The sequence below is a fragment of the Centroberyx gerrardi genome, chromosome 12 (genome assembly GCF_048128805.1).
Source record: "Centroberyx gerrardi isolate f3 chromosome 12, fCenGer3.hap1.cur.20231027, whole genome shotgun sequence".
Taxonomy (NCBI): domain Eukaryota; kingdom Metazoa; phylum Chordata; class Actinopteri; order Beryciformes; family Berycidae; genus Centroberyx; species Centroberyx gerrardi.
This window is the reverse complement of record NC_136008.1, coordinates 3,239,117-3,255,742: the sequence shown is the minus strand read 5'-3', so window position 1 is coordinate 3,255,742 and position 16,626 is coordinate 3,239,117. Positions and strand designations below refer to the sequence as shown.

The 16,626-nt window shown below is 40.5% G+C and overlaps 1 protein-coding gene across 2 annotated transcripts in view; it reads left to right on the top strand.

Annotated features, from left to right (window-relative positions):
• The first annotated feature begins 16,023 nt into the window (after nt 1-16,023).
• nt5c3a (5'-nucleotidase, cytosolic IIIA) overlaps nt 16,024-16,626 on the top strand; it is a 28,323-nt gene continuing 27,720 nt past the window's right edge. For both annotated transcript variants that reach the window (XM_078287415.1, XM_071913961.2), the window contains exon 1: nt 16,024-16,206. In XM_078287415.1, coding sequence (XP_078143541.1) covers nt 16,069-16,206 — 138 coding nt within the window. In that variant the 5' untranslated portion in view covers nt 16,024-16,068. The remainder of the gene's footprint in view (nt 16,207-16,626) is intronic.

Sequence of the window (16,626 nt, the reverse complement as noted above, 5' to 3'; positions counted from 1 at the left end):
CATCTACAAAAGATAATTTTGGTATGAAAACCCGCATTTTAATTTAACCAACTATCCTGTATCATAAATACATGTCTGGCATTTGTAACAAACCAAACCGCTTGAAAATCGGTCGAAAATTCAGCGAGTTATGATGATTTTAATTGTGGACAGACCTCCTGCCTCCATACACACACATGCATTAGGAGACGCGGCTCCGTACCAACACGTTGACACACAAGATTCAACCGCGAGGTAACGGAACAAAATGTAGTCTGGTTACAATTGTGAATGTGTTTTATTCTATTGAGTGGTAGAAGTAAAGAAAAATGTCTGACACATCCTTTGTTTTAAGTTAACCTTTGCGAAGCAGCTACTTACTGGAGGCAATCTTTAGAACCTTAAAAACGCATTGTTTTGTGTCTATAATTAGCACAAGTGCTTTCAATGCATATTATTATATTATTTAAAATCATATAGTTATGTTTACAATGATATATTGAGGGGGACAACTCTCTGTTTTTCCCAGGAAGGGGGGGTCCGGACCCCCCTGTCCCCCCTGTAATTTCCGCCCATGATGGAAAGCAATGTTAATGTGTTGAATCCCAAAGCATTTGGCAATAAATTGGTATGGGTGATGCCGGTTTCCTCTACTTGCTTGTCTAATCCAGAGGGGTCTGATGATCACAGCGCTTCCCACACACAGTGTAGCCCCCCTCCCTCCGCTGAGAGCAGGGACTGTAGGATAGGGTCCACTTGTAATTGCTACCGGCGTACGCCGAAACTGGCCCGGGTGGGCGGAGTCAGCACTTACATTAAAACGGGCTACGCCGCGGCGTGCATAACAAGTGCAGCATTATATATTGATATGCAAATTATCGTATGACATCATCTGGCGACTTCTAGCGACTTTCTGAGCAGCCAATAGCTACTTTCCTTGGAAAAGAGTTGGCAACACTGCTGTGGACGCGGACGTGTTCCACGCATGCGCACTTGAAAAATTGCTCACTGAATGAGGCAAAAGACATGTATTTTGAGTGACACTGTGAAAAGGTAGAACCAAAGCCTATCTAATCTCAGGTATAACCAATACTCATAATAAATATAACTACACACTAGACTTACATAAAAAAGCGAACACATTCATTGGCAGTGCTCTTATAGTATTGACAGCGTGTGACTTCTAAAAAACTTCTAAAAAAAAAAGTTTCATATTCTTTGATACATTTTGTATATGTTTGTTGTGATTGAAGTTGCAAATGACACATTATCTATCGATAGTGCCACAATAATGTACCATAGATAGGTCAGTCCTATTCTTCAAAATATATATATATCCATAATTGAATAACTCAACATGTGAAGTTCAGTAAAGTTGTGGGTTAAACAATACAGAAAGTAAGACAGTTTTTCTTATGCATATTTAGTACTATTCTGGCAGAATTTAGCATGATGACCAACTTAATTATTTCCCGTATTTTATATTGGTTACCGTAGTCCCTAAATGTATGTAGAAATGCAGGAAATGGGATTCAAATCGCAAATTTTTTTCTGGGGGAGTACCCCCAGACTCCCCGTTTTATTGTGTCCCCCCCACTTCTCAAACCAAAGTTACACCCTTGTATTTACAGCTTGAGCTGCTAGAGCTCTGGGTTAGACAGAGCATCACTAGCTATTGATTCCATGTTTTACTTTTACTTCATGATAGTTCTGTAACTCTGGGATGTTTTAAACATTTATAACAGTTTGCAATGGGATAAGTTTCCTCTTCACTTGACATTGCTGAGCTGTAACACTACTTGGCTAGGTGGTATGTGCTGTGAAAATGCCCTTTTTTCTCATTCTTATCTTTTCTTATAACAAGATATTTTCTTGTTATGTTTTCTTATAACAAGATCTTTTATCATATATTTTCTTGTAACAAGATCATTTCAATTCGTTTTATGTTTTCTCATAAAATCTTTTCTCATATTTTCTTATAACAAGATCTTTTCTTGTTATGAGAAATAAGATCTTGACAAAAGATCACAACATGAGTTGTCACATGGAGAGCTGAGGCCACAGTGACATGGATACTTGCTTTAATCTGCTTTAATCTTATTTTTCTTAGTTTGAGGCACTGGGAGATCTTGGTTTCTTTGAAAAATATGGAATTATCATTAGCTTGTCAACATTGCGCATGCAGAACCTGGCTCTGTGAACCATGTAGTATTATCATCTCAAAGGAGACCCTTTTATCCTATGAGAAAAGATCTGATAATAATGACAAAAGATCTCATAACAAGAAAATATCTCAATCTAACGAGAAAAGATCTCGATATTAGGAGAAAACTTGGTGAATTTTTTTGTCAAGATGAATGCAATAGGCCTACTCTTCTGTAGAAATAGTGTGTGTTACTTTTTGTCAGAAAGAGAATACCTGAGAATGTGTATTGAGATTTAGAACTGTTTTTCAGGCAGACTGACCATATTTCTTTCTTTAGTCTTGTTCATTTCCTTATCTTTGTCAGCCACTTAGAAACTAAGACCTAGCTGCAGTTTAGATTCTCTTTGATTTTAACTCTTGCATATGGAGCTGCAGGCCAGAATAGCAACCTCTTCACTGTTTCCGCCCTGTTTCAGTATGCAAAGGGTCAACAGGTGGTGCAGGTCGGGTCTAACTCATGAATATTGAGATAGGTTTGGTGAAGAAGCAGATTTGAAATGCTCAGTTTCATTTTCTTGAGACATTAGCCAACGTTTACACCAACAAAGACAATGAACAACACCACAATTCTTGCTCGTTTTTTTTTTATTTCAAGTAAAGCCTCACTTCATGTAAAGAGAGGGAGAAGAGAGCGAGACAGGCTGACAGGTGGATCAGCACGACTCTTCTCAGCGATTTTTCCCACTGGAGCCCTTGGGGCAGATGACATCACATGCTTTGTCAGGATCTTCTAGAGCTGCTATTTGCTTGAGTATCTCCTCAGTTCCTTCGATGTCATGGTTACGACCGTTCTTGCAGTATTTTGCAGCTGTCTGGTCGAGCTGTGAACAAAACAGAAAGGACAAAGGATGGACCCGTGCAGTTTAATGTGGCCTTGCTGATGGGTCAACATCCTACATACAAACCCACATACAGTACCTCACAGAACATGGCTTGGAACCTTTTCTGAATTGTTAGGGTCTACTGGTAAATTCGGCATACGTATGGTCCACCAAGCAGCACTTGTGATTAAAATGTCAACTTTTACTATAGAGAGGTGAAGACAGGGCCGTTCCTAAAACATGCCTCACTACCAAGGGCGACCGGGCTTTTGTTCTCACTGCCTGAGCACCTCAAGCAAGCTGCTCACTGCTCAAAACATTCTTCTATCTTAAGGCCTTTTCATAGTGTTTTATTCTGTTATCTAGGGCTGAAACGATTCCTCGAGAAACTCGAGTAACTCGATTACTAAAAATCATCGATGCAAATTCTTTGCATCGAAGCTTCGTTTAATCCATATAACTATATACACACTGTGTTTCGCACGGATGATTATTACTGTTGCACAATGCGCTGGAGAAAGAGAGAGAAAATAGCGAGGGGCGAAGAGAAGAGACAGGCCAGAGAAAACGACAGAAAGTGTCCAAAGTTTCGGATCCAGTGTTGCCAACTTGGCGACTTTGTCGCTAGACTTAGCGACTTTTCAGACCCCCCTGGCGACTTTATTTCTCAAAAGCGACTAGCGACAAATCTGCCGACTTTTTCTGACCATGGGAAGCAATGTTAATGTGTTGAATCCCAAAGCATTTGGCAATAAATTGGTTCGGCTGATGCCGGTTTTCTCTACTTGCTTGTCTAATCCAGAGGGGTCTGACGGTCACAGCGCTTCCCACACAGCGTAGCCCCCCTCCCTCCGCTGAGAGCAGGGACTGTAGGATAGGGTCCACTTGTAATTGCTACCGGCGTACGCCGAAACTGGCCGGGTGGGCGGAGTCAGCACTTAATATTAAAACGGGATGAGATGAAGGCTAGTAAAGAATGCACGTTAATTATGGCTATATGTAATGGCTAGTTAAGAACGTAAATCAATATGGTGGCTAGTTATGATGTCCCTAAGTTAGCTAAGTTTTGCTCAAGAAAATAACCACAGAAAATAAAATGCTGCAGTCAATTTGTGAAAGCCTGAGCTTCATTCATGTTATTATTATGATAGTCACACACATACACACACACACACACACACACACACACACACACACACACACACACACACACCTACTCCCCTCACAGTGATGCATAAAATACCCCAGAAAGCAAAATATCAGGTGGTGTAAGTAGCAATTGGAGCCTAAAATGCACCAGTCCAATACAGCAGGTATATTCAGTTTAGTTTGATTGCAGTGAGTAGGGTCAGCAGGTGTAGGGCAACCCTTCAACATAGCAAATAAATGTACATTAGCCAGTCTTATGAACTTGTATGATATTTAGGCCTAGTAATAAATATCAATAATAATTATTATTTCACCTCGTTTTCAGTAAATCACAGTGTCGTATGGACAGCTTCGTGCGGACAGCTTTTCTCTTTTGTATATTTACTATTGCTCTTTAATAAAGCAAAAGTATTTCTTATCCGATTACTCGATTAATCGATGGAATAATCGGTAGAATACTCGATTACTAAAATAATCGATAGCTGCAGCCCTACTGTTATCCCTTTTCTTTTCTTTCACCCGTTTACCATACTGTTTTACTCTTTTATTGGCTATGTTTTACTTGGTTCTAGCCTATGCTGTATTTCTTATCTTGTACTGTAAAGCACTTTGTAACCTTGTTTTGAAAAGTTTATTATTATTATTAATAATAATAATACTTATGGCCTCTATAGATTCACACTGCTTGCTACTGCCCCCCATTTTGGTGTCTTTGATTGTATTTTGGTGGAAGATGATTGTAGGACTAACAGGCAAACCAGCCATTAAAGCCAATGTGTCCCTCAAGCTTTGGTTGGGAATTTCAAATCATTTTAGTGTTCTTAACATTGTGCTGTCCTGAACAGGCCAGGCAGTAGCTAACAAGGTGATCGTCCACTGTTGAATCTGGCACAGTAAAAGGAAAACCAGCGTTACCTGCAGTGAAATCGGCACTCCATAGCGCACGTAGGTAGCAAGGTGTTCACAGTTGTTGGAAAAGGGATGGTACTTTCCACAGTTCTTGTGCTTGGACTTAATATGCTCAATCATTAGATGTTCAGGTGCTGGTGTGTACCCCTTGTCGTCGAGGAAATTGTCTTTCACGTGTTTCTGAGCAGCTTTGATTGTACCAAAAACACAGTTGGCAAGTATGGTGTTTTGGTCCGAACCTGTCATGATTGTGGGAATAAACTCTTAGCAATGCTGTATAGCACACTTGACAAGAAATGTGCATCTGTCTTCCTCCTCTATACTCTCTAATTTGCTCTTGAAAAAAAATCTCAATCTACCCCTCTCTGTCCTCTCCCTACTTCTTTTCCTAGCACTACTCTCTTACATTACCATTCTAGGCCTAGTTTCATAGGAATATTGTCAGGGCGCTGTGACCTCTGACCTTTGACCTCCTTACTATTGGTTACTTGTACACTGCAACAATTAAGGCAGTTAAACTTAAAAACATAAGTTTCCTGGCTGCCTTGAAATTGCAAGTTGACTAAAATAGTACAGAAGTTCATCAGTTGTTCCAATGTCGTAAAAATTCACTTGGTGAACTTAAGCAAATGTCTAGTTGTGTTGAAAAGTGTTTATCAGTTGAATCCACTAATTGGTGAACTGTATTTCATTATTATTTATTCTTTCACTTGTGAAGTAAACTTTTGGTGTCAGTTGTTCATTCGTCAAAAAAATGATTATACAGTATGCTAAGAAGTAAAATGACAAATCTGCACTAATGTGAATGCAAGAAGTGTAGTAGTACTATACTTCCTGCCATGTCAATAGCCACTCCACCTTATTTCCAAAATTTGGTATTGGGGTAGGGATTGAAATGGATAAAGATTTTCATCATGGTTATCATTATTTTTCATTTTTATCAGAAACAGACCTGTGATTCACCTAACATACCTAACAAGTCTGTATCCTTTTAACTTTCTTCAAACAAGAAGGAAGCGTTTCTGGAGTGTTCTGGAGTGCATGCTGGGAAGTCTGCTAATGAGCTAACAATGTTTCCTGTTAGTGAATGCTTGGTAACATGTTCCTTCTTGGTTACATGCTAGCATTAAAAACATTAAAAATCAGTCAGTTTCACTAAAATGCACTGTGTGTTTTTACAGTGTGATGCTGCTGAAGGAACTGAAGCTTATTCTACTGTTGCTCTCATAAGTTTGACCAATATGTAAATTTGCTTGCATCATTTTTGAGTTTGTAACTGTGCGTACCTGTGTGGTGAAATATGTTTTCCCCAGGTTTTTTTCCATCAAATTCTTTGTCGCCCACATAAACAGCATAGTGATTGTAGGTAAAACTTTTACAGCCACATGATATCTTACGTGGGAAAGCAATTAAATCTCCAAATTGGAACTGTGAATGGGAGAAATCAGAGATGCATTTTACCAACTTGGACTTAGATGGTGAAATTATGTCAGGCGTTTACTGCTAAACAGTAACCACAATCAAAATGACTAAAAAAATTGATATGCACAACATTCTTATGATATTAAATACATAATGAAATAATCCTGGATATATTCATATGATAAAATAGAGCATTTGTATCATAAATAAAATAATGAAAATGAAATAAACACGTGAAAGCAACTTACTTCATCAACCCCTATAACTACAGTTGCCAGCTGAAGGATCGCAACCACCAAAATCAGGTTCCTCATTTTTCCTGCAGTGAAGAACAGAGGAGAGCATGTAACATCAAGGACAATGTGAGGCATTCTGGAAAAATTGCATTATAGAAACTCCATCAACTAATCCAATTTCACCACAGGGTGCTGTGGTTGCAGCTACAGCCACACCCATTCATTTCAACGAGGAATACTAACAATGCTAACCAACCATTTGAAGGAAATTGAACAACAAATACAGCAACTGTTCCCCACAATGTGTTCGGTGTCAGGGTGGCCTAGTGGTTAGGGAGACCTCAACCCAAGTTTATTTCTACAGCCCTTCCCTTCATCACAAAGCCTGGCTCAAAGGACTTTACAGAGAGCGAGCCTACCTAGATCTAACTGATCAACAATCAATCACAAAACAAAATGATGCAATACAGTATGCAACAAAATAAAACACAAGGAAACCAAACAAAGCACAAGATACAAAACAGCATGTTGAAAAGACACAACAGGCCTAGCTAACCTGCCGAGCCGACCCAGCACCACCAACCTGAAACCCTCAGTGAAGACGAGGGAAAACGAATGAAGAAAACAGTTCAAAACAACAAAAACAATTCAAAGAGGGATCCCAGGATGGCTGAGTGTGTAATACATCTGTCAGTCCCAAAAAAAAAAAAAAAAATTCCACTGTGCATGTACAGTTGTGGGATACAGAGATACAATACCTGAGTTTCACAGACAGCCACACTGGTGCTTCAGCTCAGTTGGTAGGGCGGCGGACTTTAATCGGACTGATCCGGGGTCAGCAAATGATTCAAACAGAGCTCGTCTCTTAAACCTAGTGAGCACAGAACGTTTACATGATGCTATTTGACATGATCGATTTTTAAAGACACAACTTTTCCACTGAGATACTAAGAACAAAGTTACTTCCCACACCAGAATAAATCTTTTGGTTTGATAACGTTGATTGATGTTGCTCACAGTCAAGAACAGGCCTAAATAACAGATCATTGATTAGGCCTTTTCATGAACATCCTTATTAGTGAAGGCACAATCTAAAGAAGTACAGGTCGACTTTAGGCTACTTCTTGTCACAACGGCCCAAATTAGATTCTTGTTTAACTTTGGTGGCTCAGTGGAAATTGAACCCCTAACCCTGGCGATGTTGGTGCCATGCATTACTCATTGAGTTAAGACCCCACATTGCAAGCAGCAAGCTTTCTGACATTATAATGAAATGTTTATCATTTAGTTTAGTTTAGTTTATTTGTGCACGAAAGTGAAATATAAAAATGTCAATAGACAGAATTAAACAAGAGTGTCCAGTATGCAGAGGTGGTTGAAAAAACCCATGGAGCTTGTGAGATGAGCACAGATATCAAATACAACTGAGTCACTGAAAAGGAAATTAACTTACAAGTAATTAACTTGCAAATAAAAATGAATATGACGTTCAAATGAAAATTAAAACATTAGTAAAAATTGGAAAAAGAGTAATATTAGTTTACACAAAGCAATAACTGACTCAGGTAACTCAGTGTTAAGAAATTGGAAGACATGCGGACAACCTGTCATGAAGCACCGAGTCCCTCAGGTTGGGTGCAGAAGTCGGACCACACTCACAGCAAATCCATCTTGGTGTATTGATAAAGCACGGCAGCAGCACAAGACAACGCGTTTCAGCACTCCATCATCAGCATCACCAAGATGGATTTGCTGTTAGTGCTGGTACAACTTTTCTAATTTTAACTCAGTGTTAGGGTTAGCAACTGAGATGCATGCCTGTCATGTTTTTAACCAGCACCTATCATGTAATATTACTGTATACAGTGAAAGCCGTTAGAGAGGTCCTTGTAGAAGGAAATATGAGAGAGTTCAGAGTCTTACCTTCTTCACTGAGACGGTTGAAGTTAAAGTCAAAGGGGGAAGGCATCCCTTAAATACAGTTCAGAACAATAGACCTCCCTCCAGCCCATGTCTATCATGGCTATCATCTAGACTCATTTGACTGCCAGCACCATAGCTCCTGCATCACATCACTAGCTTGTCTGGGAAACTAAGCAGGTCTGGTTGTGGTTAGTCCATGGGTGGGAGACCACCTGGTGCTGGAAGTGGTGTTGGAGGACCAGTAGGAGGTGCTCTTCCCTCTGGTCTCATGAGTAATATCCCCAATGCCCCAGGGCAGAGACAGGGACTCTGTCCTGTGAGTGAGCACCGTCCTTCGGATGAGACGTTAAACCGAGGTCCTGACTCTGTGGTCAATAATGATCTCATCGCAAGAGTAGGGGTGTAACCCCGGTGCCCTGGCAAAATTCCCAAACAGACCTTCCTTCCATCATGTTCACCTAATCATCCCTCGTTACCGACTTGGCTCTTTCAGTCCTCTACTCTCCACTGAGATAGCTGATGTGTGGTGAGCATTCTGGCGCAAACTGGCTGCCGTGCATCACCCAGGTGGGTGCTACACATCGGTGGTGGATGAGTTGAGTCCCCCCCCCCCCCCCCCAATATGTGAAGCGCTTTGAGTACTTAGAAAAGCGCTATATAAATGTAATCAATTATTATTATTATTATTGCTGAATCCTGAAGATAGAGCACAACGATAATAAACTCTGACATTTACATATTGGCTGTTCAATAAACTACTTACCTTCATTTGACTGGACACACTTTGTCAACAACACCCTGTTTCATACACACATTCACATATTCACACCTGGGAGCTGCCCAGTCTTCTACCGTTGTTCAATGAGAAGCTTCACCGATGCAAGTGCCTTGCTCAAGGGCACCTGGATGGTAGTTTTTGAGGGAGGGGGGAGCGTTAGTCATTTAGACCCCCAGCACAGATTCTCCCAGCCCACTCAGGGATTCAAACTGGTAATCTTTTGGTCAAGCCCGCAAGAACAACTTTTCAAGTACTTGTCTGAAATTCTTAAGAGTTTACATACAAAAACACCATTTCAAACACAAAATTACATTGAAATCTTCTTCACACCTGAAAGGTGACTACCGTATTTCCTCTAATAGTGGCCCGGGCCTTTATTTACCTCAACTGCAGAGGCCTTTATTGGAAGCAGGCTTATATTAGAGACAGGCCTTTATTTCTAATTCCCTCTGTTTGATAAGTATATTTGCTCATATTTTAGTACGAAGCCTCCTTGTTTTCTGATCTGCTTCTGTTGGGGTACGTTAGGTAGACGTTTTTTTGTTACTACAATGCATTACGATAATTACGGTAATCGACGACGGCACGCTCCAGAGACTTCCGCCGGCCGAGCCATCTTGTGACACTTGTACGTTACTACAAACTACAGTTACATTATATAACAGGCAGCAGGAGTTTACCGATATCCACTGTTTGCATGTAAGCTGAAGCTAACTGAAGCTAACTGAACCCGGGCGCCGATGTGTTCCCGGTGATCCGGCCGAGATTTCGGCGGGGGTCCGGGGCTTGGATCGGGAGGATCAATGCGGGCCGTGGGCGCGGTGGAGAGGCAGCGGCGGAGAGAGGAGACGGACACGGTCCAGCCATGTACTAGGTTTTGACCTAGTCTTGTTTCCTTTGTTTTTTCCCCCGGCCTGTATTTTAGACCGGCCTTTATTTGTTTGTGTCGACGACGGCCCCGGCCATTATCGGAGACCCGGCTTTTAATTGACTACAGGCCACTATTAGAGGAAATACGGTACCTTGATGAGGTTCATAGGAAGAGCGCAATCAAAGAGAAGCAAAAAACTCCTGAATACTGTCAACACTTGCATATTAAATAAATGTATTAACTGGCAATGTTTCGGTCAAGGACCTTCATCGGGCAGAAGGTCTGACGAGGTAGACGGTGTTCAAGATGAAAAGTTGCAAAAGGGAGGATGAGAGGTTTCTTGTGCGAGGTGTAACACGTAATATTTACATTAACCTCACTTGTGCACCTTGAACTTCCTGTGCTTTGGAATAAAAAGGACTAGCAGCTGGCATGAGAAACTTCTCATCCTCATTTTTAAGCATTGGGTTCGGTGTAGGTTTTTTTGGGGTCAAAGTTGTCTAGCATCACGATTGCCGGTGAATCAACCAATCTCGATTGTGATTGGCTGTGTTGTAGGTCCTATTTGTGGGCAGAGTTGTCCAGCAGCGTGATTGGCTGTCAATCAACCAATCAGAGCCCCTATTCCCGCTGCACACCTGTCTCCGCTTTGGGTGACAGAAAATCTAAAACAGAGACATGACTGAGCCTACTTTCAAAACATCCCTGGGCTTCGGCGGCCCCAGTTTTAACAGTTTATTTCTTTGGGGAACAGGGAGCCAAAGTTGACGTATTTTCCGTCAACCCTAGGGTTGACTTACCCTATCTCAATGTATGGGAGGGTAGGCTACTTCATATAAGCAATCTAAAAAGCATATGACTTTGATTTTGAGATATGTTGTAGGAAGCATCAACACGTCATTTGTCTTAATTTCACAAAAATCCATTCAGTATTATTTACATGGACAAAATTAGTTTCCGTACCCGGCATGCTTTTAGCTAGTTTGAATGTTCCATCTCCTGCAAAGGGATCAAGCTACGGTAGCTAGCTAGCTGCAGCTTCACAGCTACAGTGAAAAAATGTCTTTAGTTCCTATCATGAGCCTGAACTCAGACTTTCGGGAAGTCCCAAACTGCATCTAAACAGGTGAAAACCTGCCATGAGACAGTCTGCTGCCTGCTCAAGTGGATCAGCTGCTAGTTGGTTCATTCTATGTTGTAGTCCTCCATCGTTACGAAGTCTTTTCTGTAGGTTTCTGCACCTAAAATAACACAAACGTGCAAATCATCTAAAAGCGTAAGCTGCGTACTGAGAGAGAGGAGAATCTCAACACTGTCCGTTGCTTTGTTTAGTTGCAGAAGACAGAGTACTAGGCCTGCCTTTCCATTTCCGCTCCCTATGTTCATCCAGTTAATTTAACTTTAGCAGCTGAAGCTATGTGGGCAGGTTGGCTAATTGTTGCTTCACCACAGTACACAGTTTACTTGTATCAGGTGAGACCTACAGACATAAACGGACTGACCTCGCATCAGTTCAGTTCGGTGAGCTTAATTCTACTCACAATACAATACAAAGACCCTTTTATCTTGATATTCACTTCATTTCATCTTCAGGGCAGCCTGAGGTTCCTCTACTACAGTGGTTATAGAATAAACTCTGCTGGCACTGTGCATGTCCAACTGGGATGTCTGGAAGGTCTCAGGTTTGATCTCCACTGCTGATGAGTCTTTGAGCAAGACACTGAATTCCTACCAGCTTCAGAGAGCGCTGCTCTGTGGTTAACCCTGATGAAAAGAAAAAATGTCCCTGTCAGGAGTCAGTCACAAAAGAAAAAGACATTTACATTTTCGTTGTGTTAACTGCCTATTGATATGGAGTTTATTATATGAAGATAAACTGTACAAAAGCAGACTCATTCTCTTGTCAAGTATAGAGGAAAGTTAACAGCATTGAAATTAAGAATGAATTTGAATAACTATACTGATATACTGCTCAGATAAAAAAGGTTTCAATGTTCTGTTAGTATTCAAATGAGAATTCTACAGGACATGAGATAGCACTGCATAAAATATCCATCTTGACAAGTGTTTTAATCATTAACTCAGTTCTTAAATGTTTTGTTGTTGTTTTTTAAATGAGGGGAAACAATCCACCAACAGATGGAGAACATTTTTACTTCTGTCCCAATATGTTTTCATTTGTTTCATGCAAGATTTTGGTTGAAACAAATAAGACTCTTATCAAGAGTATATCACTTTATTAAAAAAAAATCAAGTGATATACTCTTCAAACAAATTAATTTACATCGGAAAACAAGTGAAATTATTTCACCACAATTTTTAAAATTTTTAAAGAAAAGATCTTAATACTCAATACAAGATTAAATGCCTGCAAGGTGGGAACTGTTTGCATTGTATTGGCTCCATATCAAAGTCAGTTGCACAGTTCAGCCAGAGCTTTTTCATATCTAACTAGCAGTTGGTGTGTGAAGGTAGAGCTGGTCATGTCGGTGTTTCTTACTGCCAGGAGCACTAGAAGGAGGGAGAATTTATTTACTCCAACATCTCTTCAAAGCCATTGAATGTCCATTATTCATTATGCAATAGAGGCCTGTTATGGGATGTTTGAAGAGTTATCCCCTGCAGGTTGTCCTCACTGGCAGTTGATCACTTTAAAGGAAAATTCCCCCTCAGATCCTCTTACATTCTTAGATATCATCAATCTGAGGTTCAACACATTCCAGGATTTATTTGTTGATGAAGTGCTGTAATTTACCTTCTTCTTATACCCACTTTCCCTCAGCCTGCCTCGCCTACTTCTACTGCAGTTAGTGATTTCCCATATTTCCCAGAATGCCTTTCAACAACTGTGGGTTTTACCTGTAGGTGGAAAGAGCAATAACAGTAGCACAAGCTCAGCAAGAGTTTTTCCAGATGAGAAAAAGTGAGGCGCACACCAAAGACCATTCTGGTCTCTCTCCTGCTCCTGTGGTGGAGAAACTGGTCTCTCTCCTCTTCTACGATGGATTTCTCCCTGTATGATTGTTGAACGTCTCTTGGAGCAAAATGGCGGCTCTAGAAAGAAGCCCTCGCTCTTTGATTCTGAGGGACTGACACCAAAACCTGACGTTTACCGCTGATGTTTTACATCCTGAAACATTTTCTCATATCAAACTCCACTGTAGCTGCTGGAAACATCTGGAGGTGACGTCACCTCGTCTACGATTGGCCGGTTATCCACCAAGAAGAAAAATACACCAAACTACTAAATGGACTTGAGACAAGCCGAGTACATCACCAATAGCAGTTTTTAATGGAGTTAAAGTGTTTTAGGGTGAGTTTTCACCAAGGTCGATACATATACCAGCGACTAGTACTGGTAGATTTGGTGCCATATGTGTAACATTAAGAAAACAGACATTAAATTGTACGTACTACAGTGAGGATGATGTATGGAAAATCAGAAAAGAATGCCAGTATGGTCAAGCGTTCGGTGTGATCTGAGACTTTTGGTGCTGCACAGTTGTAGCTGTTTATTCAAAATCACAAAGCATAGTGAGTTTAATTGATGAGGGACACTTCAGAGAGTTAAGTTAGTGAGAGTTACTCTCTGGGAGTAGAAATAATCCAGTCAGGTGTTCAGTGGTTTTGGTGCATGAGCATTTTCCTATGATGAGATAGTGAATAGGAGGTGAGCGGGTGGGAGGGTCAGACGATCCTCCCGGTCTGCTTCTGGCTCTGGACTCTGGTTATTGTTGGACTCCACTAAATTTACAGTTACTTATTTGACTGGACAGATTACAACACCAGACCTTCTCTAGTCTTGACTTAAGCATATTGTATTAAAATCAAAAGCTCATTTGAGTAACTACACTGATGCACTCTCCAAAAAGACTCCAAACCGCCCAACTCCATGAAGTCAACGGACCACAACCCAACTTCTGCTACAAATATAAAGTCAATGCATTTTTTCCACAAGAGGTTATGGCCTCAGAAGCTAATTTCACTTCTTCTAGTGTGTCCTTATGGAGATTTTCTAAATAATTGTGTAATTAACAGGATATAATGGATATAAAACGGGCTTGATAGTGAGTTGTGTGGTTGAAAGTGATGCTTTTTCATACCTATCAGCCACCAGGATCATTACAGGACACTCCTTTAAACTCTGAAGGAAAAGACAAGAAGGCATCCAAGCTTTGAACCTTTTATTTATGCAGGGGAAAGTTGACTGAGTACTCTTGCTTCACAGTTCATACCGTCCCACACACACACAGCTGGGATCTGACCAGTAGTACCACAGTCTGCTACTGCTGATGCCTCATATTCACTCCTAATCTGACTCCCAAAACAAATAATACAAATAATATAATAACCTTCAGTTATACAGCACTTCTCAAAATAAAGTTACAACGTGCTTCACAATCAAGAAAGATAAAGGATTGAGCAGATGACGAGGAAAATGAGGAGGTAGTGGAGGAGAGGAAAGGAAAGGGTAGCAGAGGAAAGGTAATGGAGGAGAGGAAGGGTTGGTGGAGGAAATAAGGAGGTAGGGGAGGAAAGGAAAGGAGGCAGCAATGGAGGGAATAAAATGAGGCCGTAGAGGAGGAAAGCAGTAGGCAATGGAGGGAGGAGGTAGTAGAGGAAATAAGGAGGTAGTGGAGGAAACTAGGAGGTAGTTGAGGAAAGGAAAGGATGTAGTGGAGGAGAGGATGAGTTGGTGGAGGAAATAAGGAAGTAGTGGAGGAAATAAAATAAGGATGTAGAGGAGGAAAGGAATACTGCTAGTACTACTAGTACTTTTTCAAAATAGCCAGGCTGACTTGATGTGGATTATCTCTGATTATCTCTTCTTTGACATTTTTAAACTTGCAATCAGGTAATAATTTTATTATTAACTTTTATGAACTGTTTTGTTGGGGTTTGTTTTCTGTGTTGTTATGCAGACATCATAATCATAACTTAAATAAGAAAGTTTGCACATTTAATTGAAGGTTGTGAGCTAAATATTTTAAAAGTTAGGGTGTATCATGAAGTATGTCACACCCTCGTGCGGGACCAGCACGTGACGTCAGAGAGAAGAAGTTGAGAGCTGTCGCCAAAGATCGTCTACTGAGATGATGAATCACTCAGTAGTATAAAACTACCACACTTTTCGGTCTGCAAAAGCATGTATTGCAGTCACCATAAAATGAAAAAATGACTTTTTCTCCTTGTTAGCAAATGTATACACCATTTAACAATAAATGCCAACATTTTTATTTATTTATCTAAATCACATTACTTTTACTTCCTGGAAAACAGTGTATCTTGAATGGTGACCTCGTTGTGTACCAGGAGGCGTAAATAAAAGTCTTAACTGATAAAACATCACCAATTTTTGAACAGTCCCACCTCAACATCAAAATAAGGAAGCAAGATGCTCTCAAAATGCTGTTTGTATTTTGTTTATCATTTATTGTTAAATATGCGTAGCCTATATTCTGACATGAAAAATTAGCAAACAATGTGGAAAAAGTCATTTTTATTTTATTGTGACTATAATGTCCACTTTTGTAGACCGGATTTTTATTGAACACATTCATTCTGCTGCAAAACAAAAGAAGACCGGTTTTTTTTTTTTTTTTTTTTTTTTTTTACTTTTTTTGTTTTGTGTAACTATTGAGAGATTCATCTTCTTGTGCATAAAGGATCTTTGGCTGCGAGCTCCCACACCGAGGGAGGGACCATGTTGACAGAAGGCAGGCAGGACTCTCTCCGCCAGGCGGTTCGGTGAAGCAGCGGGACAGCGGACCGTCATGGACAGGACGGCCGTGGTGAAGGTCGGGGCCGCGGCCAGCGCGAGCGTCTGCGCCCTTTTCGGCGGCGTGGTTCTCGCACAGTACATCGTCGCCAAGAAGAAGCGAGCGGGCAAGAAAACCAGGATCATAGAGATGGTGAGTAGATTGGCGCCCGCTGCGTCAAGGCAGACAGAGAATGATAGGAGAGGACCGGAAATAAGGTGATGTTGCTTTCAAAATAAAAGCGTAAAACTTTGTCGCTTGAAAACGTATGTTCATGGCTCATGAATATACGGTGTGAAAAAGGTCATTTTGGGAAAAAACAATTGTATTTTTAGGTTTTACAGATTTCTCCTGATGTATTTGTGTATCCTAAATGCGAATTTTCAGTAATATGTTGTACATTAATATATCATTTCAGTACTACTTATTTATTATTTATTTATTTATTACTTTATTATTACCGTTGCTTGCATTGTTTATCATTCATGTTGTTTTGTAATAGCCCAAAAAAAGTTGCAACATATGGTGGGCTTTTATTTTGAAAACTGATAACCGGAAGTTACGTGCGGTATT